Source organism: Linepithema humile, chromosome 3 (assembly GCF_040581485.1).
Source record: "Linepithema humile isolate Giens D197 chromosome 3, Lhum_UNIL_v1.0, whole genome shotgun sequence".
Classification (NCBI taxonomy): Eukaryota; Metazoa; Arthropoda; class Insecta; order Hymenoptera; family Formicidae; genus Linepithema; species Linepithema humile.
In genome coordinates, this window is record NC_090130.1 from 13,828,130 (window position 1) to 13,851,274 (window position 23,145).

The 23,145-nt window shown below is 29.0% G+C and overlaps 1 protein-coding gene and 1 long non-coding RNA gene across 5 annotated transcripts in view; one reads left to right on the forward strand and one right to left on the reverse strand.

Annotated features, from left to right (window-relative positions):
- Positions 1 to 15,010, reverse strand: part of Inos (Inositol-3-phosphate synthase) — a 170,333-nt gene extending 155,323 nt beyond the window's left edge. The window contains exons 1-2 of one of the 4 annotated variants that reach the window (XM_067352062.1): positions 14,904 to 15,010; positions 14,204 to 14,366 (exon numbers count right to left, since the gene is read on the reverse strand). In XM_067352062.1, the coding sequence (XP_067208163.1) occupies positions 14,204 to 14,332 (129 nt within the window). In that variant the 5' untranslated portion in view covers positions 14,333 to 14,366; positions 14,904 to 15,010. Of the gene's footprint in view, positions 1 to 6,610; positions 7,220 to 14,203; positions 14,421 to 14,782 lie in introns of those variants that run through there. The other 3 variants (XM_067352060.1, XM_067352061.1, XM_067352063.1) reach the window with 3 other exon arrangements.
- Positions 15,011 to 15,751: 741 nt separating this feature from the next.
- LOC105677880 (uncharacterized) lies at positions 15,752 to 22,587 on the forward strand. The gene is made up of 4 exons (XR_010889361.1): positions 15,752 to 16,175; positions 16,314 to 16,820; positions 17,347 to 18,782; positions 21,937 to 22,587. It is a non-coding gene; the product is annotated as an uncharacterized lncRNA (long non-coding RNA).
- The last annotated feature ends 558 nt before the right edge of the window (positions 22,588 to 23,145 follow it).

The window sequence follows — 23,145 nt, forward strand, 5'->3', positions numbered from 1 at the left end:
TTAATTTATATTTACAGCATCTAAAAATTTTTAAGAAAGCTGGTTTACAACTTATTTTTTAAAAATTTTTCTTATTTAAAATATCTTATTATCAAAATTATTACTTTTATTATATATCATTAAAATTATTACATTTTATATTAATACAATATTAATATAATATCATTATTAAAATTATATCATTTTTGTTACTTTAATAAAAAATAATGTTTAAAAATTTTTAATGTTTACTGTAAATTTGTAGTGTTTAATTTAATCTTGTATTAGAAAAATTGTGCATAAAATTTGTATTATATATAAAAAAAGTAAATAAAATTGTAATAATTCATTACTTTTTGAGTAACGGCAACGGTAACGATATCCTTTTTAAAATTGGTAACGAGTAATGACAACGAGTTACTTTTTAGAAAAAAGAACGGTAACGGTAACGAGTTACTTTTATAAAGTAACTTTCCCAACCTTGGTTTCATGTATATACATGGAATGTACACGAGGTATATTCTAGTATACAGGCAGCGATCTCGTTCGAATATACATTGTATGTATATCCATACGATATCTTATGTATATCCATAAATGTATCTACCTCAACGTATATCGTATGTACGTTACATGTGTATATACGATACTAGCGACGGGTAATAATATTGAAGTCTTCAATTTGAAGATGTAATAACTTTTTTTATCAGTTTAATATCTGAATCCCAACACAGGGAATTTAGATAAACTGATTGTTCAAAAATTGGGTAGATAAATATCCGAATGAATTTATATACATGGAATGTACACGAGGTATATTCTATGTATATACAGGCAGCGATCTTGTTCGAATATACATTGTATGTATATACATACGATATCCTATGTATATTCATAAATGTATCTACCTCAGCGTATATCGTATGTATATACGTTTGATGTATATACATGAAATGTACGCGAGGTATATTCTATGTATATGCAGGCAGCGATCTCGTTCGAATATACATTCTATGTATATCTATAAGATATCTTATGTATATCCACAAATGTATTTACATCAGCGTATATCATATGTATGTACATAGTATATACAGTACATTTTTTTCACATTATGGATATTTCATGTATATACATAAGATATCGAATGTTTACTGGGAAGTATATAGGATAGCTTTTTTTGAAAATTTTAATATATACGACAGGTTTTTTTGAAAGGTTTAATATATACGACAATTTTTTTGAAAAGTAAAACAATACTGTTTTGTTTTAGTTGTGACAAGAACGTATATTTGGCGCCTTTTTTTACTTTTTTTTAAAAAAGGTAATTTTTTGATACATATTATTTCTTTTTTTTTGATAATATAGATACGACAGTTTTTTTTATTTAATATATACAACAATTTTTTTGAAAGGTAAAACACTGTTTTGTTTTGATTGTAATAAAATTGACTGGAAATTATAAATATTGGAACTAATTTAGTATACATAGAACAGAAATATTAAACTTTGAGCTATTTAATTTTATTTATTTTAGACAAATCATACACTAAAGTCTCTAAACAATTGTCACATAAGGCATAGTGATAAATGATATGATTGTATAAATTATAATTTTATCATACTTTCTGTCAAAAAAGCACATGATTCGAGACTTTAGTGTATGATTTGTCTAAAATAAATAAAATTAAATATCAAAATTTAATATTTCTATTCTATGTATACTAAATTAGTTCTAACAATATTTATCATTTCCAATTTCATTCTGTTCTGTCTGTCCACTAACCACAGAATACTGAGTGTTTTCAACATGTCTTGCTACACTTCTGCACTTTAAGATCAAAAAAAATTTTTTTCATGAAGAATACTATTATTTTGATATACACTATCTTTATTCGTCTTCACAGCACGTTATATATACATTTTACGACCGATATTAATTATATCAATGTAATTAATATACAGGGTTGGGAAGTAACTCGTTACTTGTAACGAAGTTACAGTTACAGTTATTTTTTTTCGGTAATTATAACTTAACTTCGTTCCTTTTTCTTCATCTATGACTGTAACTTAACTTAGTTACACATTTATGGTAACTAGTAACTAATTTAACAGTTATTTTAATATTCTATATACGATTGTATTAATTGTAAAAATTAGGGCCTATCCAAACACACTTGCATAGTCGCATAAACATATGCATTAAGAAAGGAACAAAATTGTCATGGAATTTGTCATATTAAGTGTAGATTCGATATTTGTTAAATAAATAGACGGATAAACGTATAGATATTAATTATGAAATTCAACAGAAATAAACAAATTCTCATTTAAAGAATGCACTGCCACCCAGTAATAAATTATCTTCGAGGATAATTATCATATAAACATAAAGTTGAGACTTTAAGAAGAACTGAAACATTAGTCTACGATTTTTCGGAAAGTTACAACTGTTTGTGTGAAATTCGTGAATTTTTAAACTGAAAAATCTTAATCCTATAATTTTTATTCTAAGTGTATAATAATTTATTTTAAATTATTAATTAATTTAATATTTTAAGTTTAAAACAATTGTGATTTATTACATATAAAATAATATAACACAAAATTAAGTACCTATATAGTATATAATAAGTTAATAAATCTTGAAATGTAAGATTCTTATATTTAACATAGTAGTGCACATTTATTGTAAAAAAGTAACTGAAAAGTAACGACTCGTTACTTTTTGAGTAACTATAACTGTAACGTGTTACTTTTCAGAGTCGGTAACTTGTAACTGTAACTAGTTGTTTTTTAGTGAAAAGAACTGTAACTTTAACTAGATACTTTTACAAAATAATTTTCCCAACCCTGTTAATGGGCTTGTTCGTTTTAGCTGCACTGGGGCAGCTCTGGGTCTGCTCTAAACAAGATAATACAGGACAAACTATTTATATGTCCTGTATTATCCTGTGTAGAGCAGACCCAGAGCAGCCCCAGTGTAGCTAAAACTAACAAGCCCATTATATCATCAAAGCTGCGAGCTGACAGGCCTGAGCGCCGCCATGTTAGAAATGTTAGAAAAGGAAAGACATCTTTTAGATAGAAAAAGAAATGCTGACGACGCTGACCAATAAGATATGAGCGACATACATTCTAGCGCGACATACATCCTAGCGCGACATACATCCTAGCGAAATAATTTTTTAGATTTCTCGATTTTGAATGCATATATTTTATTTATATAAAGCACACAGAGCAAAAACAAGCAAACTTTCGTTATATATTTTAGGTATGCGCTTTCGATTGAGCCTATTGCCAACTCAATCGGCCCAGCCGTTATTGAGATCCGATAATCTCGGCTCATCTGAACTTTCCGTCTCGCGTAAAGAGACACGGTCGGTCTTGCGCTTGCGTTGCGCGCTGCGCGTGAACTTGGCGCGAGATACTACCGTGTCTCTTGATTACATATTTAAAACTGTTCAACTCTTAAAATGAATATTACAAGTACATCCAAAAATAAAAAGAGTGATGAAATCGAAGAAGAGAATGCTGTTTGTGATACGACTTTGCCTGTTATTCTAAGCGGCAAATATTTCAAAATTATTAAAGTGGATCAAGATCGTAAGAAGGTAAAAGCAATGTGTTTAACCTGCAACCCAGTAAAAAGTTTCTCATACATAATTAGACAAAAATAGTACATTTCTAATTATACAAAATTATATACCGAATTTGTCCATACATAAATAGATACACCTATATATAAATGAATATGAATATATATATTTTTATATATGATTATATAAAGGTGTGTATGAGTAAATATACATTTTCTTGTTTTATTTTGTTGTGTTTTTATTGCGCAAACATAAAGTACATAATCATACATATATATATCATACATCACATCATATACATGTATATATATGTATATAATAGCTTTTTTGAAAATTTTAATATAAGGGTGTCCGATAATTGCTGAATCATCTCTCGGCTATAGGTAGAGCGGGTTAAACCGAGTAGAAAAGTCCTCTACTATTTTGCGATTTTTGCAATAATTAATGGGGAATTAGTTTAAAAATATCGGCCAATATTCGCGCAAGTTAAGTGCGCAGCGAGAAGAGACCCGTGGCGGTACAATCCACTGTTATTTGGTTACTAGGCACGCGATGAAGCGTTGGGAGGAGCGCTCTACAATTGACAACAGCAACATACGAGCGGTGCTGAACGCTAGATCCTTGCGTCCTAGCGACCACGTAACAGTGGGCTGTCTCGTCTCGCTGCGCGCTTAGACGCGCGGAAATTGGCCGATCTTCTTTAATTAATTTCTCATTAATTATTGCGAAAATCGCAAAACGGTAGAGAACTTTTCTACTCGGTTTAACCCGCTCTACCTACACCCGAGAGGTGATTCAGTAATTGTCGGACACCCTGTATATATACCCATACAGCACACAAAGATTGCATACACATTGCATCAATCTTTCATCGCAATGTTGCAATATTGCAAATTCAATGCAAAATGTTGTTGCATCATTGCTGTGGGATTGCAGCAACGTTAAAATGTCCGCTTTTAGGAAGATTGTAACGAAATATTACAGTAATATTGCAATGTAATGAATTTGCAATAATGCATTGTTATTGCAATCTTAGAATGGGTGCAGTTCCGAATAGGTGAAACGCCCGATTGTTTTGAAACTCCACTATTTTATGTAGTTTGGCGCGCTGATTATGAATATAATAATGAAAATCGCCGACTAGGTCATTTTCAAGGTCAAAACAAGGTCAGAAAAAGTGAAAAAATATCACTTTTTTGAAATTATTTCGAGAAATATTGATGTAACAAAAAAAAGTTTCAAATAAAAGTTGTAGTTTTTGTAAAAATACATCATTTATGTCCTATGCATTTTTTGTGTAAAACTGATAGTTTTCGAGAAAATTGACGTTAAAGATTAAAAACTTTGGTAAGTAGGATGAAACACGGGGGGTTCGGGGGGCGGGGCCCCCCCTGAGGGAAATGGGTGTAGGCGGGGAGAGGGGTGCAGGGGGGAGGGGCGGAGCCTCTTCCGCCTATTACATAGCTAGTGTCTATTATAGAAGTTGAAAATAACTTTCAAACACAATATGCTCTCTACCTTGCGTAGGGGTCTTGCTAATCTTTTCAGTATCAAATATTTTTAGTATATTGTAGACTCATCATATCTTTAGTAAGGCAAAGATTTAATTCATATAAACTTTCTGCGCGCACACACCTTGCGTTGGGGTCTTGCTAATCTTTTCAGTATCTAGTATTTTTAGTATATTGTAGACTCATTAGATTTTTAGCAAGGCAAAGATTTAATAAATATACATAAATTGTATACGCACACACGCCGCTACATTCTTGAACGGCATGCGCATGCAAGCTAAGGCCTACCTGTTTACCAAAGTTTTTAATCTTTAACGTCAATTTTCTCGAAAATTATCAGTTTTACACAAAAAATGCATAGAACATAAATAATGTATTTTTACAAAAACTACAACTTTTATTTGAGACATTTTTTTGTTACATCAATATTTCTCGAAATAATCTCAAAAAAGTGATATTTTTTCACTTTTTTTGGAGTTTTGACCTTGAAAATGACCTTGTCGGCAATTTTCATTATCATATTCGTAATCAGCGCGCCAAAATACATAAAATAGTGCAGTTTCAAAAAAATCGGGCGTTTCACCTATTCGGAACTTTATCCCTTAAAATAATGTTGCATATATTTTTATTTATTCGGACATTTATCTGTCCAATTTTTGAACAATCAGTTCAATATCTGAATTCCCTGTGTTGAGGTCGTATCAGAAAAATTAAACTGATAAAAATAATTACTATGTCTTTAATCTTACTAGCCACTCTTTGCAAGTTTCATATAATCATCATGACTAAAACTTAAATACGAGATAGATTTTGCAACGCGCGTCGCATAGCGGTAAACGAACGAACTAGCGATTACCAAATATTGCTATTGCAATGTTGTTGGAATGTTGCTGTCACATTCTCATGAAATATTACAATTACAGGTTGCAATAATGTCTCAACAATATTACATTGCAACTTGCAAGATTGTAACATTGCTGCAATGTAATTGCAATGTTCTGTGCTGTATGGGGCAGTAAGAGTGACTTGATGAGGTCCTTTCTTAAAAATCTCTTCTTTAAATATCCCAAGCACTAATTTTCGAACTATTTGTATCACTCATAAAATGTATTTATATCTCATGTTATTTATTTTTCTCATATTATTTAGAAATACAATAAATAACATATCTCTTATAAATGTGAAATAATGTTTTTTATTTTATTTTGTTTATATTCCTCTCTTGCATGCACGCGCGCGATAAGAAAAAGGTATAGACACTTTTAGAAAAGTAAAATATTTTTAAATCAAGGCATTAAATGAAATTAAGGAAAAAGTGACACAATTAGCCAGAATTTCTCGTTTATACATAATCATATACAATTGCGTATAACTATATCTGAAATTTGCTTCTTATTTATATATGTTTATACATGATGCAAGACTTATACATAATCATATATTAGACTAACAGAGATTCATATATAATTATATATAAAATATTGTGGACATTATATATAAGTATGTATAAAAAGTACTTACATGTAATTCTATACTGCAGTCGCTCCATTTATATATATATAACGTTTTATATTTCGTCATGTATAATTATACATATTTTTACACAATTATGTAAAATATTGTATAACTCTATTAAATGCTACATGATTATATATGAGAAATTTTTTACCGGGAAGGAACAAAATAAACAAACTGTCTTAAGTGGTTCTTTAAGAGCTACAACTAATTTCAAAGTGCATTTAAAAGTAAGTACCTAATCTAAAATAACTTTTATTATTATTGGTTTTTATTGTTGGTTATTATTTTGTACAAATGAAAAGAGCTTTGTTTACAGTGCGAACATAAGCCTATCAATGATTTAGGATCTTCAAAACAAAGCAAAAAGCGACATTTCGACATTATACATTCCTAAGAGTTCTGTAACTTAAGAAGTCAATATCTTTTGAACAAAGCGAGCATTCTTCCAAAGGAAATTTTTCTTTGTTTTGAGGTCCTAAATACGTATTTCAAGTTTGGCCATTTAACCCAGGAACATCCTGTATATTTGCTATAACCTATAAGTTTATAACCGTAATTCATGTATATATATATATATATATATATATTTGTCAATGAACTTGATAAATAATAACAATAATCTTTTATTACCACATCATTTAAGATGTGCAAGCCATACTTTGAATTTGTTGGCAATAACTGATTTTCACAATGCACTTAGAAATTCTACGGCATCTAGAATTCACTATCCAGTATTTGACAAATGCACTGCATTGTGGAATGCATCACGGCAACCAAAAACTTCGGGAATAATTCATGATGCTTCAGGTTGCAGTTTAACCTTGCTCTACCAGATGGAATTCTTTATATGACGCAACAATTCAGCTTCTAAAATATAAAACAAAGTTAAACGATTTAAATTCAAAATTGAATTTATGTGCTTTCAAGGAGATCGAATTGGAGTATTTAGAAGAATTTTGTCTTTTAATGAAACCTATAGCAACAGCGCTGGATTATCTTCGAAAAGAAACAGATTGGTTTTATGGTCAGTTGTTGCCTACATTATTTTCGTTAAAACAACGACTGCAAAATCTTCAGGAACAAAATCTGCGACACACCGGTTTTGTTCTCTCTAATTTATTAACTTCTTTGCATAAGCCGTTTGCAAAATTTTTTAAATTGTGTCCAGAAGCAAATAAAGCAATTATTGCTTCATATTTTCATTTATTATGCAAATAAAAATGGTTGCCAGAAAGTTTAGAATCTGAAAGAAGACGCATTCAAGATTTATGTGTTAACTCTATGGAAACAATGGAAACTAATATGTCTGAACAGGCTGATACTACTAATACTAGTGACACAGACGAAGATTTTTTTCATTTTTTCTTGTCCAAAAACAGAAAAACAACAATCTCAACAGCAATTAGAGTTTGTATCATTTTTAAATGACAAATCAAAGTTTTTATCTTCTTTAAACAATTACCCATTTGTGAATAATTATTTATAAGATTTAACACAAGCTTATGTTCTTCTACGGCTGTGGAGAGGCTATTTTCTTTTGCAGGGTTTATTCAATCGCCTACAAGACGATCACTTTCGGATAAATGTTTCCAAAAATTAATTTTTTTAAAAGGAAATTACACTTATTTAAGTGAAAATATGGTTTGATGTTTGATTGATTCATTTTCAATTCATTTTTTTCAATTTTTTTTAGTTTCTCTCTGTGATCAATCAAGATATTCTACATTTATAATACGAAATTGCTCTCTCGCAAATTGTGATAAGTGACACACATTGTTGCTTTTTGTTCAATTATTATGCAAGTGGCTTTTTGTTCAATTATTATGCTGTGAAGTTTATATATTATCGTAATTAAAAAATATTTTGTATTTCAAATAAAAGATTTGGAAGTATTTTGTATTTTGTATTTCAAGTAAAAAAACTAAAAACATTTTGTAATTTGTAATTCAAATACTAAGATTGACAGTATTTTGTATTTTGTATTTCAAATACTTTAATGATGTATTTTGCACAGCCCTGCTAACACCTTATCTTGTATGTACATTACCCCCCCCCCCACACACACACACACACACAGCGCGCGCGCAGGAAATGTAGATCCAATTGGGCAACCTCCACGTGATACAGCTTGGATAATGCTCATGCTGGCGGTACTATAAACTTCAAGCCTCATAACTCGAAAAGTGCTTAATAAAAAAATACTTTATCATAGTATTTTGAAAAGCTGTCGAGGTAAGCTACAAGAAGATGTAATGAAAAATTAGGGTTTCCATTTAAGGAATTGAAGGTGATCTTCACGTGATCTTCAAATGACTATCCAAGGACAAATGGCAATGGCACCATCTTATGTCCTCCTCGAAGTCATAAAACGTTTGTACAAAACATGTTTTTTAATCCCGTGATTTCCAGATATTTGACTATTTAAAATAAAATGGGACATCCTCTATGAGAGTGGTCCACATATACCATACACCAATAACTTTAAAAATATTTGTCGAATCAAAAGTTTTTCATGAGAAAGTTTTATGTATTATGAGGGACCTTTCTAACTACATACGCATAAAGTCACTCCCGCTCCCTCTTCAAGGGGTGGCAGGGGTTACTTCATAATTTCAAATGGAATCTTTTATTATAATATTAAAATAAAATTTATTATGATATTAAATATTAAAATTATGATATTAAAATGTTATATATTTGGATTTTATGGAAAAAAACAAGTAAATTTTATCTGGAACATTTGTTTGACAAATGTTTTTATCTAAAATTATATTATTTATCTAAACATTCAAACTTATAACGTTTTCATTCATTTAATTAGACTCCACTGACAAGTTTGCGTTTATAATGAAAACAAAAATAAAAACAAAGTCCTAGAATATGACTCTAGAGTACTTGATATTAACCGGAAAAACATAAACATATACACATTTATCGGAAAACGTAAATACAAATTTATGTATTTAGTCAGTTTTAAGCTGGTTTTCACGCTATCAATCTCGAAAAGCATGGCTCGATTTAACGTGGAAGTTGATATGTTACTAATTCTGAGATAACGTGAGAAAAATTATCGATGTGCAGTGCAACTATTTTTAGAACGTTATGGTATTCAAAAATCGCGTATAGCGTTTGTTCGTCTAAAAAATCGTTGTGCATGGTCAATTAAGTGCAATTAAAAGACAAAAAGCAAAACCAATGATTAATTAATAATAACAGTGTCAACATTTCCGCGACAATTGAAGTAAATCCACATGTCAGTTAATGCGAGTTAGCAAACACAGCTGGAGTTACATGATCTTCAATACAAAATTCTGAAAGAACAAAATATTTATCCGTATTATTTTATTTTGACTCAAGAACTTTTGGAAGCTAATTATGAGCGTCGTATAATATTTTGCGAGTGGATGCGTGATGCCATGGCAGATGATTCATTTTTGCAAAATATGTTTTTTTCTGATAAAGCACAATTTACCAACAGTGAGCATCTTAATAGACATAATATGCACTATTGATCAAATGAGAATGCTCATTGGATGCGCACCTCCAAAAATTTGATTTTTCGAAGAAATGTAAAAACACGTAAACTTACTTTTGCACTAATGTGTAACATATATTTTTTCTAGATTTTTTGGCTCGAATTTAGCCGTGTTAGACGGGTTTCTTAGAGAACTTTTCGAATGACAGACGTCATACAAATTCTATCAATTTGGAATTTCGTTTCTGCGATGTAATGAATTTTACATTTTTTGTATACTGAATACTATGATCAAATAACATCACGTCAGCTAATGCAGAACTCGAAAGTTGAATATTGCAGAGCAAAAAATAAATACTATGAAGTTAACACATTGTCTGATTGCATGTAAAAATATGATTTTCTTTAACATCGTAATATAAAAACAGCTTATACCCAGGCTAAATAAATGATAACTATAGTAATTATGTTGAAAAATAACTAAATATTCCATTATATATATAATGAAATATTATATATATAATAAACATAAAATAGTGACCTCAGTTTAACTTTAACTTTTTCTATTAAAGCTAAATCAAGGTCAACTTAAAATTTTTTTAATTTATAAACTTTGTATCGTATAAAATTTTTTTATATTTTTAAAAAGTTAATTTTTTTAAATTCAAAGATGTATAGAAACTTTTCTTCTAGTCATCAAAGTCAAGCAACATGAGAGAAAAATGCAATATACTCATAAAAAAGAAAAGATAGTTGATAATAATGTGTAACGTTAATATATCCACGGCCATGGCTTACAGTCTATTGTAAATTAAAACTGTAACGAAAAAAAATGCGAATAAGAAAAGATTGAAAAAATAGTGTTATGTAATTCAAAAAGTTAAAAATACTGACAATGAGTAGAGAAGAGTTTTACTCTAAATCTAAAAATAAAAAAAACAATTTTGTATTAACTTTATTTAGCTTATTTTCAAAATATGTCGCTTAACAAATTATTAAAATAGAATATTTTGTTTTAAAAAAATTGCATATGCAAAATTTTGTAAATAATAAAATTATAAATAATTATCAATATTATATTAACAGAAATGGAAAATTTATTGTTATATAAATATTTAATCAATAAAATTAAACAACATATACCCAGAAAAAGTTTGTAAAATATGAAGACATAGAAACTCAAAATAAAAAATCCAAAGCAATCAGATTTTTGTCACATCAATATCAATTTTGAGTGACCAAAAAATGTTTTTCTAAAGTTTTCTTTATGCAAGATATTATGCAATATGCATCTTATATATCTTATGCAACGTTATACTTTCTATGCGTTATTAAATTTAGAAAAAATATAATTTTTTTAAATGCTAAAAAATATATAAGTGCAATTTGAAAAATTCAAGTTGATTTTGGCATAGTCTTGGTGGAAAAACTCAAAGTCAAACTAAGATTATTATTTTATGTCTTTCTGACAACCGTACAACTTTTATCCAAAACTATTTTCTTAAAAGTGCCTCATTCTAGAAATATTTAAACATGTCATTTAAAATGAGACATCTTGTATGGTATATACAAGATGAAAAATTATAATCTATAAATTAGTATTAGTATTTATCGAGAAAAATATGAATTATTGCATGTATTTGTTTTCATTTTTTAGATGTAGAACTATATACTTTTTTTAACGTATATATAAATCAATTTTTTTATTATTCTATTTATAACAATATTACGATAAGATATTTAAAAGGAGATATTTTGATTATAGTATATTTTTATAATATATTAGTATGTATATTATCTTTATATATTAGTACTTTTCATTATATTTGATGTTCATTATTAAATCGAATTAACTGGAATCTAGCATATCAGCAGAGAGATTTTCGTAAACACAATATACTTTTAACACAACACAAATGTAAATAATTAAACACTTTACTGTCTTAATAATAGGAGTTAGTCTCTTCTTAAATGTCATCTATAACAATTAATAAAATAACTGGTTATTCTTTTACAGAAATAGTGCACGTGATTACTTAGATTTTAATAATAATTATTACGTGACAGCAAGATTATGTCAAAAAAAAAAATAGCCAGACATTCACAAATGATTACAATAAAATTATTAAAGCAAGAATATACTATAAAACTTTTTACAACTCTACAAAATGTGATATCTTTATTTACAGTTTAAGAGATATGGCTGAAAATCCATGTCAGCAAACACACCAGTTACCAACATCAAATTCCACAGTCTACTGTATTGCCGTTGGAAACTTGAGATGGAAAATATTCTGCCATTTCGCTAGCTCTGTGTATTAAAGATTATAATATACATGCATTACAATAAAAAAACTATTACTCTTGTGTTTATTTACTTATCTTTGTGTTGTGCTTACGATAATTTCTTAAATAGTATTCATGATAGATTTTAGTTAGGTTGGTTTAATAACAAATTTCAACTAGAAAATATGTTATGAAAAAATCGAAAAATCTCCTAAATTATTTATTTTTCAAGTATCATACCCTAATATTTTTATACACAGAATAATAAAAAGAATCGATTACATTAAAAAATGTATATAGTACTATTTAAAATTTGAATTGATCTGAAATTCGAAATTTCTAAGAAACGCCTCCATCTGTAAAACAAATGCATATAATATTTGATATTTCCCTCGAAATATATATAATTGAAATTCCATATGTACTATTTTTTTTCTTTACCATACTCTATATTTATACTCTACATATAGTGATTTTAATAGCTGGACTGAATTATAGCTATTTTTTTTCAAATAAAGGACATAAAAATACGTTTTTTTTTCTAAAGATATACCTATAAGGTAAAACTTTTTTAAAAATAGCAACATAAAAAAATTTTTTTACTTAAATTTGTTGTCGTTATTTTGAATAAAATTATTAAAGTTATTGTTATTTTGATTAAAAGTATTAAAGTAAGATAATCAAAAAGCAATTTGTTAAATATTTCATATTTTATGTCAGAAAATTACTTTATTACTTCAAATGCTTAAATGTATTACCATGATATTCTTTTTAATTTTTAGTATATATAATTTTTTATGATTTGAAGTAAATCTATTACATAACTAATACTATGTAATTGCTTTGAAATGTGTAAAAGAACGTAAAAAACATATTAAAACGTTTGAGGAAAATAAAAATTATCCAAAATTTTATATACAGTAGTAAAAGTTCCGGAACGGCCAATTATCTCAGAAGGTACTGGTTTATTGGGAAAATGTTTCAAACAAAAATAGTAGGGCTCAAACAAATTAGTTGGTAATATTTATTTGTGCCTTCGATGACCTTGAAATACCCGGTCAAGATCAACATAAAAATCTTTATTTTTTATTACACATTCTTATAGCTGAAGTCGAGACGTTTTCAAAACACCATAATAAAGTATTTTTTCATTAAGTACTTTTTGAGTTATAAAACTTGAAAGTAACAGTACTGTCGGCATTAGCATTATCCAAGGTGTACCACGTGGAGGTTGCCCAGTCGGATTTACACATCTTATGTGTGTACGTGTGTGTGTGTGTCACAGTAGAGATAAGGACCTCACGGTTCGTCACTCCCATAGCATATTTTTACTTCAAACCTTTTCTGGTGTGATATACACACATACACGCGCACACACACATACACAAACACACACAAAATGTATGTATATATGTAATGTGTGTATATATATATATATATATATATATATATATATATATATATATATATATATATATATATATATATATATATATATATACATATCTTTTTCTTTTACATGTCTTCAAATATATAATAATAAATATGATCGATATGTATAATAAATGTCTAAAATAATTGCACGTATTTAAATGCCAATTATACACAAAATAAATAATGTTAACTATTTGACAGAAAAATTATCATTAATTACAGTCACATGACGAATCGATAATTACTTGAACTAATAATTAAAAATTAATCGATAAAAGCAGCGTTGCTTTAATTCCAATTATACGGCCCTGGTTTAAACGACAAACTCAATATTGACCGGCCGGCGCAAGCATTGGCGGCATACTTCAGACAGCTAGATGGATCAATGGATAGGTTCTTACCGTATAAGTATCATCATCGTTCTCATCGTCTTCGACCACGGTAGTCCTTTGATACTCGTATTCTGCCTCGATGAAATCTTTCGAATAACGCACTTTAGGCGAATCCACGCGTACCTTTAAATTTGCCATCCCTCAGGATATAATACGGTAGACACGAAAATATCTAAACAAACACAATCTTCTCTATTGCCGTGTCACACTCTCGAATTCAAATGACCTTGAGCACAAGTTCGAAAAGTCTAGTAAATCTCTAATACCGATTGAAGGATAATATTTAAAAAGAAAAGCCGTCGTTTTCTAGAATTGGTAAAATTTCAATTAATTTCAAAAATTTTAGAGCTATATCGCATTAAAATAAATATAATAATGTTAACGTATAAGAATTATTTTAACGCACTTATTTGTGCAAAAAAGCTATTTTTGTGAAAATTAATAATTGATACTCTGAATTTTTTTAACAACCATGAATTATTCTGACATGTTTATGGAAAATATAAAAACAAGATTTTTAATTTTTTAAGAAAATTGAAATAAGATCAATTCTATGTGATGTGTCAAAAATTCACCGTTGTAACATACCGAAATAGTACCAGTTAATTGATAATCGCACGTGATTCTTCACAATTTACAAGTGCACTGAAAGCGAGACACAAATGCAAAAGGATAAGCCAAAAAGAGAAAAAAAACACAAGTCACGCACAGATATTTAGTCGAGCCTTCTCTCGTGACGGCTGTAGAAACGTAAATGCGATGTAGCGTTGTCAACGTTGTCGAATGTTGTCGTTGAGGATCGAAAGAGGGCTCTACTGAATTCTATACAGATTGCGCCATAACTATCCGAACGCGGAATGACAAAGAAGATGGCAAGTTGACTGTATCTTTTTCCTTCGTAGACATATTAAAACCTCTATCTTTAATCACTATCTGTTTAAAAAATTGATAGGGTCCATAAAAAAAAAAAATTAACCTTTATTTCATCTTGACTTCAAGATCAATTTTTTTTAATGTGACCCTCCATTACAATCTGAAAAAAAAACCTAACCTCGGTAGCTCACTTTGTTCTCGAAATATTTAAGATAGTTCCAACAATTTCTCAATTATTCAAGATTTTATTTAAAATTATAAGAAATAAATGTATGCATTGTTATGTAATATCTTATATTTTTTTAAATTTTCCACCATATAGTTATTAAAATATCATTTAGCAATATACTCAATAATTACTCAATAATATTTACTCAATAATTTTTATAGATTAATCAGACGAAAGTTGGACAATTTTGGGTAAATATTCACATAAGATCAGCACCTCCAAAAGTCAATGACCTTGACATATGTTGTCAAGAACATATCTCCGAGTAACAATCAAAAGGTTTTAGCCGTCGCCCGTTGTTTATTAAAAAGTTATTAAAAAACATTTATTGAATACATCATCGTACACTTTTCACGCAAAACGAGATTCCACATGGGCTTACGAATTTCTACGTAAAGCGAGATTTAATCCAGACCCTATGTGTATAGTTTTTTTATGATAAAGTCTCCCTACGGGGAGAGGGGGGGGGGGAGAGAGGAATACACTGTCTCCACGTATACCCAGATAACACACAATATTGTATGAATATTCTATGTTGCATCAAATATATTTTTATGGGAATATTCTCGAAGAAAGCATTTATATATGTCTGTAGAATATCCTTGTTTATAAAGAATATTTTATAAACCTACCCAGAATATGTTAAAATCAACAGTAGGAACATATTGTTTACATATTCCATAAATGTTCACTGAATATTCAAATGTACTGAAAATGTACATAGATGGCGTTCAGAATGCATAGCAGAAAATAGATCAAGATTTAACTTCTATCAATTTCTTTTCCGTTTCGCTTTCGTTCACTTTTCGTTCAGTACGTGCGTTGATAGTTCTGTACAATTTAAGCCACAATTAATACAAAGGTGCAGTTAATCCAAAGGTAAGTTTAGATTTTAAGAGTTTTTTAGTAAAAGTAATAAATATTATTATCACTTTTGTGCTATGGTTGCTTAGAATAACAGATTCTTTAACCTAACCTTAAAAGTACTCTCTTTTAACAAATAATTTCTCATTTTAGAAAGCCGAGCAACACTTCTGGTTTTTCAAATCTGTCTTCAAAAATTTTTTTGAAAATAATCCCAGATAGCACATGATATTCTCAGTATATTCTATAAATGTACGAATGTACGGAGAATATACGAGAATATTTTCAGAATATCCTCAGAATATCTGAAATACTATATAATATCCATTTTCAGATATACTGAGAACATGCTCAGAATATCTAAAATACAATATCCATTGTTAGATATACTGAGAATATGCTCAGAATATCTAAAATATGATATCCGTTTACAGATATATTGAGAATCTCCTCAGCATATCTAAAATATAATATTCAATTTATGTAATATTCCTATAGGTGACGGTATATCGAGTGCTGTATAATTTAGCGTTCAATAAATTGATAAAGATTACAATTCATTCTAACCAAGTGTATCCAAGTGTTTCTAACCAAATGTAACGTGTGAAAATTAAAATATTAATATAATTATATTTATAATAATTGTATTTATAATTAATGGTAAGTAATATCAGGAAAACCTTTTAATTATATATATTATTTTAACTTCACAATCAAAACATAACTTAACCTAAAAATTGCAATTATAATTCTAATCTTTATTTATAATCAGAATACACATATTTAAATTGCTATGTGAATAAAATAAATAAATATAACTCTGTAAAATTTTTTAAGAAAGATATAATTATGTTTCAGTATTTAGACCATAAACCAGACAAGATAATTTTTATAGATTTTTTGTCGCTAAAAACGAATCCACTAATAAAATTGCTCTATCACGTCACATTTTAGAGAAAATTGGACCTAAAGGTGCCGAAAATGATACCTTTAGCTTTCATTTTTGGATACTTTTTAACTCAAGTATCTTAAAAATGTGACGTAATAAGGCAATTTTGTTAGCGGATTCATTTTCAGTGATAAGAAATCTATAAGAATAATCTTGTCTGGTTTATGATCTAAAAAAAAAGTTTAAATTTGAATAAGTGCACCATTGAATAAATATTAATTTAGACTGTAATTACAGATGTGGTGAGGTGCAAATACAAGAGTTGTACTGAGGATGAATTCTCAGGGCCTATTAAAAGATGGTTAGCACATGCCAAGGAGAGAATCCAAAAAAATTCGAAATAAAATATATATTTGCTTCTGTAAATTTTATTCTAATTATTTAAAAAGTATCTAACCTAACCTAAAAAAATAACTGAAAATACAAAATAATTTGGAATTGTATTTCTTTTGAAATGGCGGTGCGAAATATCAACCTTTTAATTCTAATACCCCGTAACTGAAAAATCCAAAACAGGAGACATTTTATTTTGTTTTCTATCAATTGATACGTTTTTTTAAATTTGATACTTATCAATTGATAAAAAACAAAATAAAACGTCTCTTGTAAAATTTAGATGTTTCAGTTACGGAGTATTGGAATTAGATTGTCGATATACTGGGTATATACTGAGGATATTCTGAAGATATACTGAGGATGTACTGAGGATATACTGAAGATATACTGAAGATATAACGAGAATATACTGAGAATATTAAAAAAGCGGACATTTGGATATACTGAGAATATGCTCAGAATATCTTAGATATTCTACGAATATTCTCAGTATATTGCAATATACGACTATTGATATTCTAAGAATATCCTCAGAATATTATTGTGCTATCTGGAATGAAACATAGTAAAACGATTTTTTATAGAAACGTTAATGTAATGTATATTTTTTAAGAAGAATGTGTGTAATACTTAATTCGTATCTAATAGATGTAATATCCTGCCAGCATCGGTACGTGACAATTACGTCACTATAACGTGTTAACTTCTCGCACGTTACGTTACAAGAACGTCTCATTTGGTGTTCGAAACGTAATTGTTACGTCATTATTACGTAACAATCACGTACAGAAAATCAGACAAATAGTTAATTAAATTTTATTTGTATGTTACGTCGCGGTAACGTGCGAAAGACGTATCATATTTTTGTGACTTTGTGACCAAAATGGAACGTCTCTTTCACGTATAGTGCTGGCAGGGTAATAATAAAGGTAATAAAAAAATATATTTCAGATTTCTATTGTGCATACAAGCTTCCATAATTGCATCACCAATCATATCCTAATCAAAAATGCATACATTGATGAAAAAAAAGATAAAAAATTAAAACATTAACATATGTCTTATCATATACACATACTAAAAAAGATAATTATGACATAAGATTACAGTTTATATACTTATATGTATTTAATAAATTGTATCGAATACATATATGTACACATATACATATACATATATACAGCGTGTGTCAAAAGTTCCGGGACGGCTGGATAATTTGAAAAATACGCATCACAGAGGAAAATAACATCGACAAAAGTTGTAGGATTTTTCTCGGGCAATCCGATGGTGACCTTAGATTTGGCCTTGCCCGTGAGGGCCTTCAAGGTCATTTCAAGGTCAAATCAAATTTTTTGAATAAAAATCCCTATTTTTGATTCCAAAATCTAATAACTGGTGTCAAGAGCTTTTCAAAACACTATAATAAAGTTATTTTTCATTAAGTACTTTTCGAGTTATGAGGCTTGAAAGTTACAGCATTTTGACATAAAATACAAAATATCTTGTAAAACATTCAATTTTCGGAAATCTTACCTTAATACTTTTATGCACAAAATAATGAGACGAATCAATTGGTATAAAGAAAACACATAGTTGCTTTCAAGAAAAAATATGTAATTTGCAACAAGCAACTGCATACTTTTTTTTAAAACCAATGTGTTTTTTTTATCCTATTTTTATAGCATTTTACACCGAATATTGCAAGGAATCGATTGATATAAAAAAATTAGGATGGTTTTGTTTACAAAAATGAAGACCTTCAAATATCCGAAGCCTCTCCATCTAAGGTCAAATTAATAAGATCAATAAATAGGTTTTTTTAAATCCTACAATTTTTATCTGAAACATTTTTTTATAAAACTTATATTTTTAGAGATATTCTGGAGTTCCGGTACTTTTTATACACCCTGTATATAATATATAAATATATACATATATATATATTATATATACAGGGTGAGGAAAAAGTACCGGGACACCTAAATAACTTCTGAACGGTTTGAGATATCGGATTGAAATTTACAAGGTTACAATGGTATCACACAATCTATCACATAACACCAAAAACGCCCATTTTGACACCCTTGGGTGGCGGGGTGGAGGGAGGGCGAGAAAATTTTAAATGAAATGTGGGGTCGAGTGAGGGTTCGTTTGAAAGAGGTTTTCGAGATGAGAACAACGCGATGTCGCCGAAGTCTCTACAATTTTTTTTCGCAGAGTTATGATCATTTAAACATTGAGATTTCGCAGTAGCGGAGGGCCCACGACGGTCTTGCACACACACACACACACACACACACACACACACACACACACACACACACACACACACACACACACACACACACACACACACACACACACACACACACACACACACACACACACACACACACACACACACACACACACACACACACACACACACACACACACACACACACACACACACACACACACACACACACACACACACACACACACACACACACACACACACACACACACACCCCCCCCACACACACACAGCAGAGGTGGTTTGGAGTCGTTAATTACTGCGCAAGCACGCACACCCCACATGCCTTCCTACATGCAATTTTATCCACACGTGTCCGCGGAAAGTCTTTCTCACGTCCTCGTCGTGGGCCCTCCGCTACTGCGAAATCTCAATGTTTAAATGATCATAACTCTGCGAAAAAAAATTGTAGAGACTTCGGCGACATCGCGTTGTTCTCATCTCGAAAAGCTCTTTCAAACGAACCCTCACTCGACGCCACATTCCATTTAAAATTTTCTTGCCCTCCTTCCCCCCCGCCACCCGGAGGTGTCAAAATGGGCGTTTTTGGTGTTATGTGATAGATTGTGTGATACCATTGTAACCTTGTAAATTTCAATCCGATATCTCAAACCGTTCAGAAGTTATTTAGGTGTCCCGGTACTTTTTCCTCACCCTGTATATATATATATATACATATATATATATATTTGTCAATTGACGTTTTTGAGGACATTGAAAAACCTAATGATTTCTCTGTATACATACAAGTAGCATCGATTTCTGATGTATACATTACAATTTGTTTTTCGTTATCTCGATTTTTACCCAATGTATAACGAATTATTGTTTTTGAGGACTTCGTAAATAATATACAAATAATTTATATATAACAGTGTTTTTGAGAACTGCATACATGCAAGTAACATCAATTTCTGACGTATACATTATAGTTTGTTTTTCATTATCTGGATTGTCACCCAATATATAACAAATTATTGTTTTCGAGGACTTCGTAAATGATATACAAATAATTTATATATAACAATGTTTTTGAGGACACTTATACAGAGAGTATAAAAAAAGGTGGGAATCCCAGAATATCACGAAAAATATAAGTTTTATAAAAAAATGTTTCAGATAAAAGTTGTAGGATTTAAAATGATCTATTTTACTGAGCTTATCAGTTTTACTTTAGATGGAGACTCTGGAGATTTGAAGGTCATCTTTATTTTTTTAATGGGACCACACTAATTTTTTTATATAAATCAATTCCTCCCAATATTTGTCGTCAAAAATTGTAAGGGTAGAATGGCAAAAATTGAATAGTTTTCTAAATATTTTATACTTTAATTTGACATACTTTCCCACATAGCAAAGATCTCCCCAGGACATCCCAATTTGATCAAAATGGTCCCAGTTTGATCCAGAGCAAAACGTTATCCGTAGGATTACCTGAGGGTATCCCGTGTAGCATGTCCTGTGAATATCTTATGTACGATCTCCGCAGGACATCCCATTTTGATCAAAATGATCCGAACGATACAGATCGATAATAAATAGTTATTCGTAGGATTTCCTGAAGATATTTCTAGCACAAAAAAATATACGTACATTAAAATTGCTGTTTCTTCAAATTTAGCAAAAGATTTCTTACATAAATATTTTCTAGTAAGACATTTTTTTGCTTAATTTGAACAGAGAACAAATTTAATTTTGTGTGCATGCGTAGACACACATATAACATACAAATATAATTTTAATCCGTCCATTTGTTAAGATTAAAGTACAAGTATTCAAGTATCAAAGTACAAGTATTTTTTGTACAAGTAAAAAAAAATATGCAGCTGCATGTTGCAAATTACATATTTTTTCTTAAAAGCAACAATGTGTTTTCTTTATATCAATTGATTCGTCTCATTATTTTATGCATAAAAGTATTAAGGTAAGATTCCCGAAAATTGAATGTTTTACAAGATATTTTGTATTTTGTGTCAAAATGCTGTAACTTTCAAGCCTCATAACTCGAAAAGTATTTAATGAAAAATAACTTCATTATAGTGTTTCGGAAACGTCATTAGATTTAGTTATTAAATTATAAAAATTAGATTAACTTTCCATCTAATTCATTAAACATCTAGTTTAAAAAAATTAAAAATATATTGAGAGATATATGTTTATATTTATGTTATATAAATGTTTATACGTATTTGTAGGTGCAGTTCAATTAATTAAAATACCCGCAAATTAATTAAAATACCCGCAAGCTACCGAGCACGAAATTTCGGAACCAATTAAATCATGGCTTCGTCATGCAACTGAAAAAATAAAAAAACTGAATGCTGCACAATAAAATATTCAATACTTTTTTATTATATTTTGTTCATGTGTATAATTTATACATAATATTAGCAATTTTATGTATAAAATATTATGTATGTAATATTATTCATATTAAGTTATAATATTTAGTAATATTAAAAGTTTATTAATTTATATCTAACACTGTGACTAGTGCAATTTTGAAATGTACAAGACGTATCTTTAGTTTTCGTTTTTATATATACAAATTTTATTTTTATCGTGACTATTTTTACATTATATAGTAAATAAAAAATTAAAAAAAAAATTACATATTTTATAATAAAATGTGCTTCAAATGTACTATTATTTATATTACTTATACGTATTTTACCTTTTTTGAAATGTGTCTATTCTTAAAATAATGTAATATATTAGAAGCTTTTATTTTTAGAAATTTTGCTAATAATCTTTCCTTTATGCTCATAAAGATACTTACATGTCAAATGTCTATATAAAATATTTGAAAAAAATATGTATTTTGAAAAAATGTTTCAAAAATTCTTTAGTTTTAAAGGAGTAATAAAAAATAGTAATAAAATAATATCTTGATAGTGGTGTCATTAAAGCGAGATTGTCGTAAATTTTTAAAATATAAATAATAATTAATATGAAACTTTTCGAGAGAGAAAGAGAGTGACGTTACTTATTAAGATTACTGTTTTATTGCTTCCTTAACTTAAAACTAAACAATTTCTGTTTAAATCTTTTAAAAAAATATATTTTTTAAAGGCATTTTAAATAAACATTTAAAATAGATATTTTTCTGGGTGGTATTTATAGTCCAATTTTATATTTAGAATCGTCTTATGATTTCATTCAACTAATGAAATAATGTTGCGCAACCATTTTGTTGATTGAATGAGGTTTTAAAATGATTTCGAATATAAGATCGGATTATTAACACCATCCTATATTCAATAATTTTATTTGGATTTTATCTGGATAAAAAAAAATATCCAGGGGACATTGTTGGGATCTAATTTAATCATATGTAGGATATCCCAGGGATTTATTTTTGGATGTCCTACGGATATCTGAAAAGCGGACATTCGGATATCCCA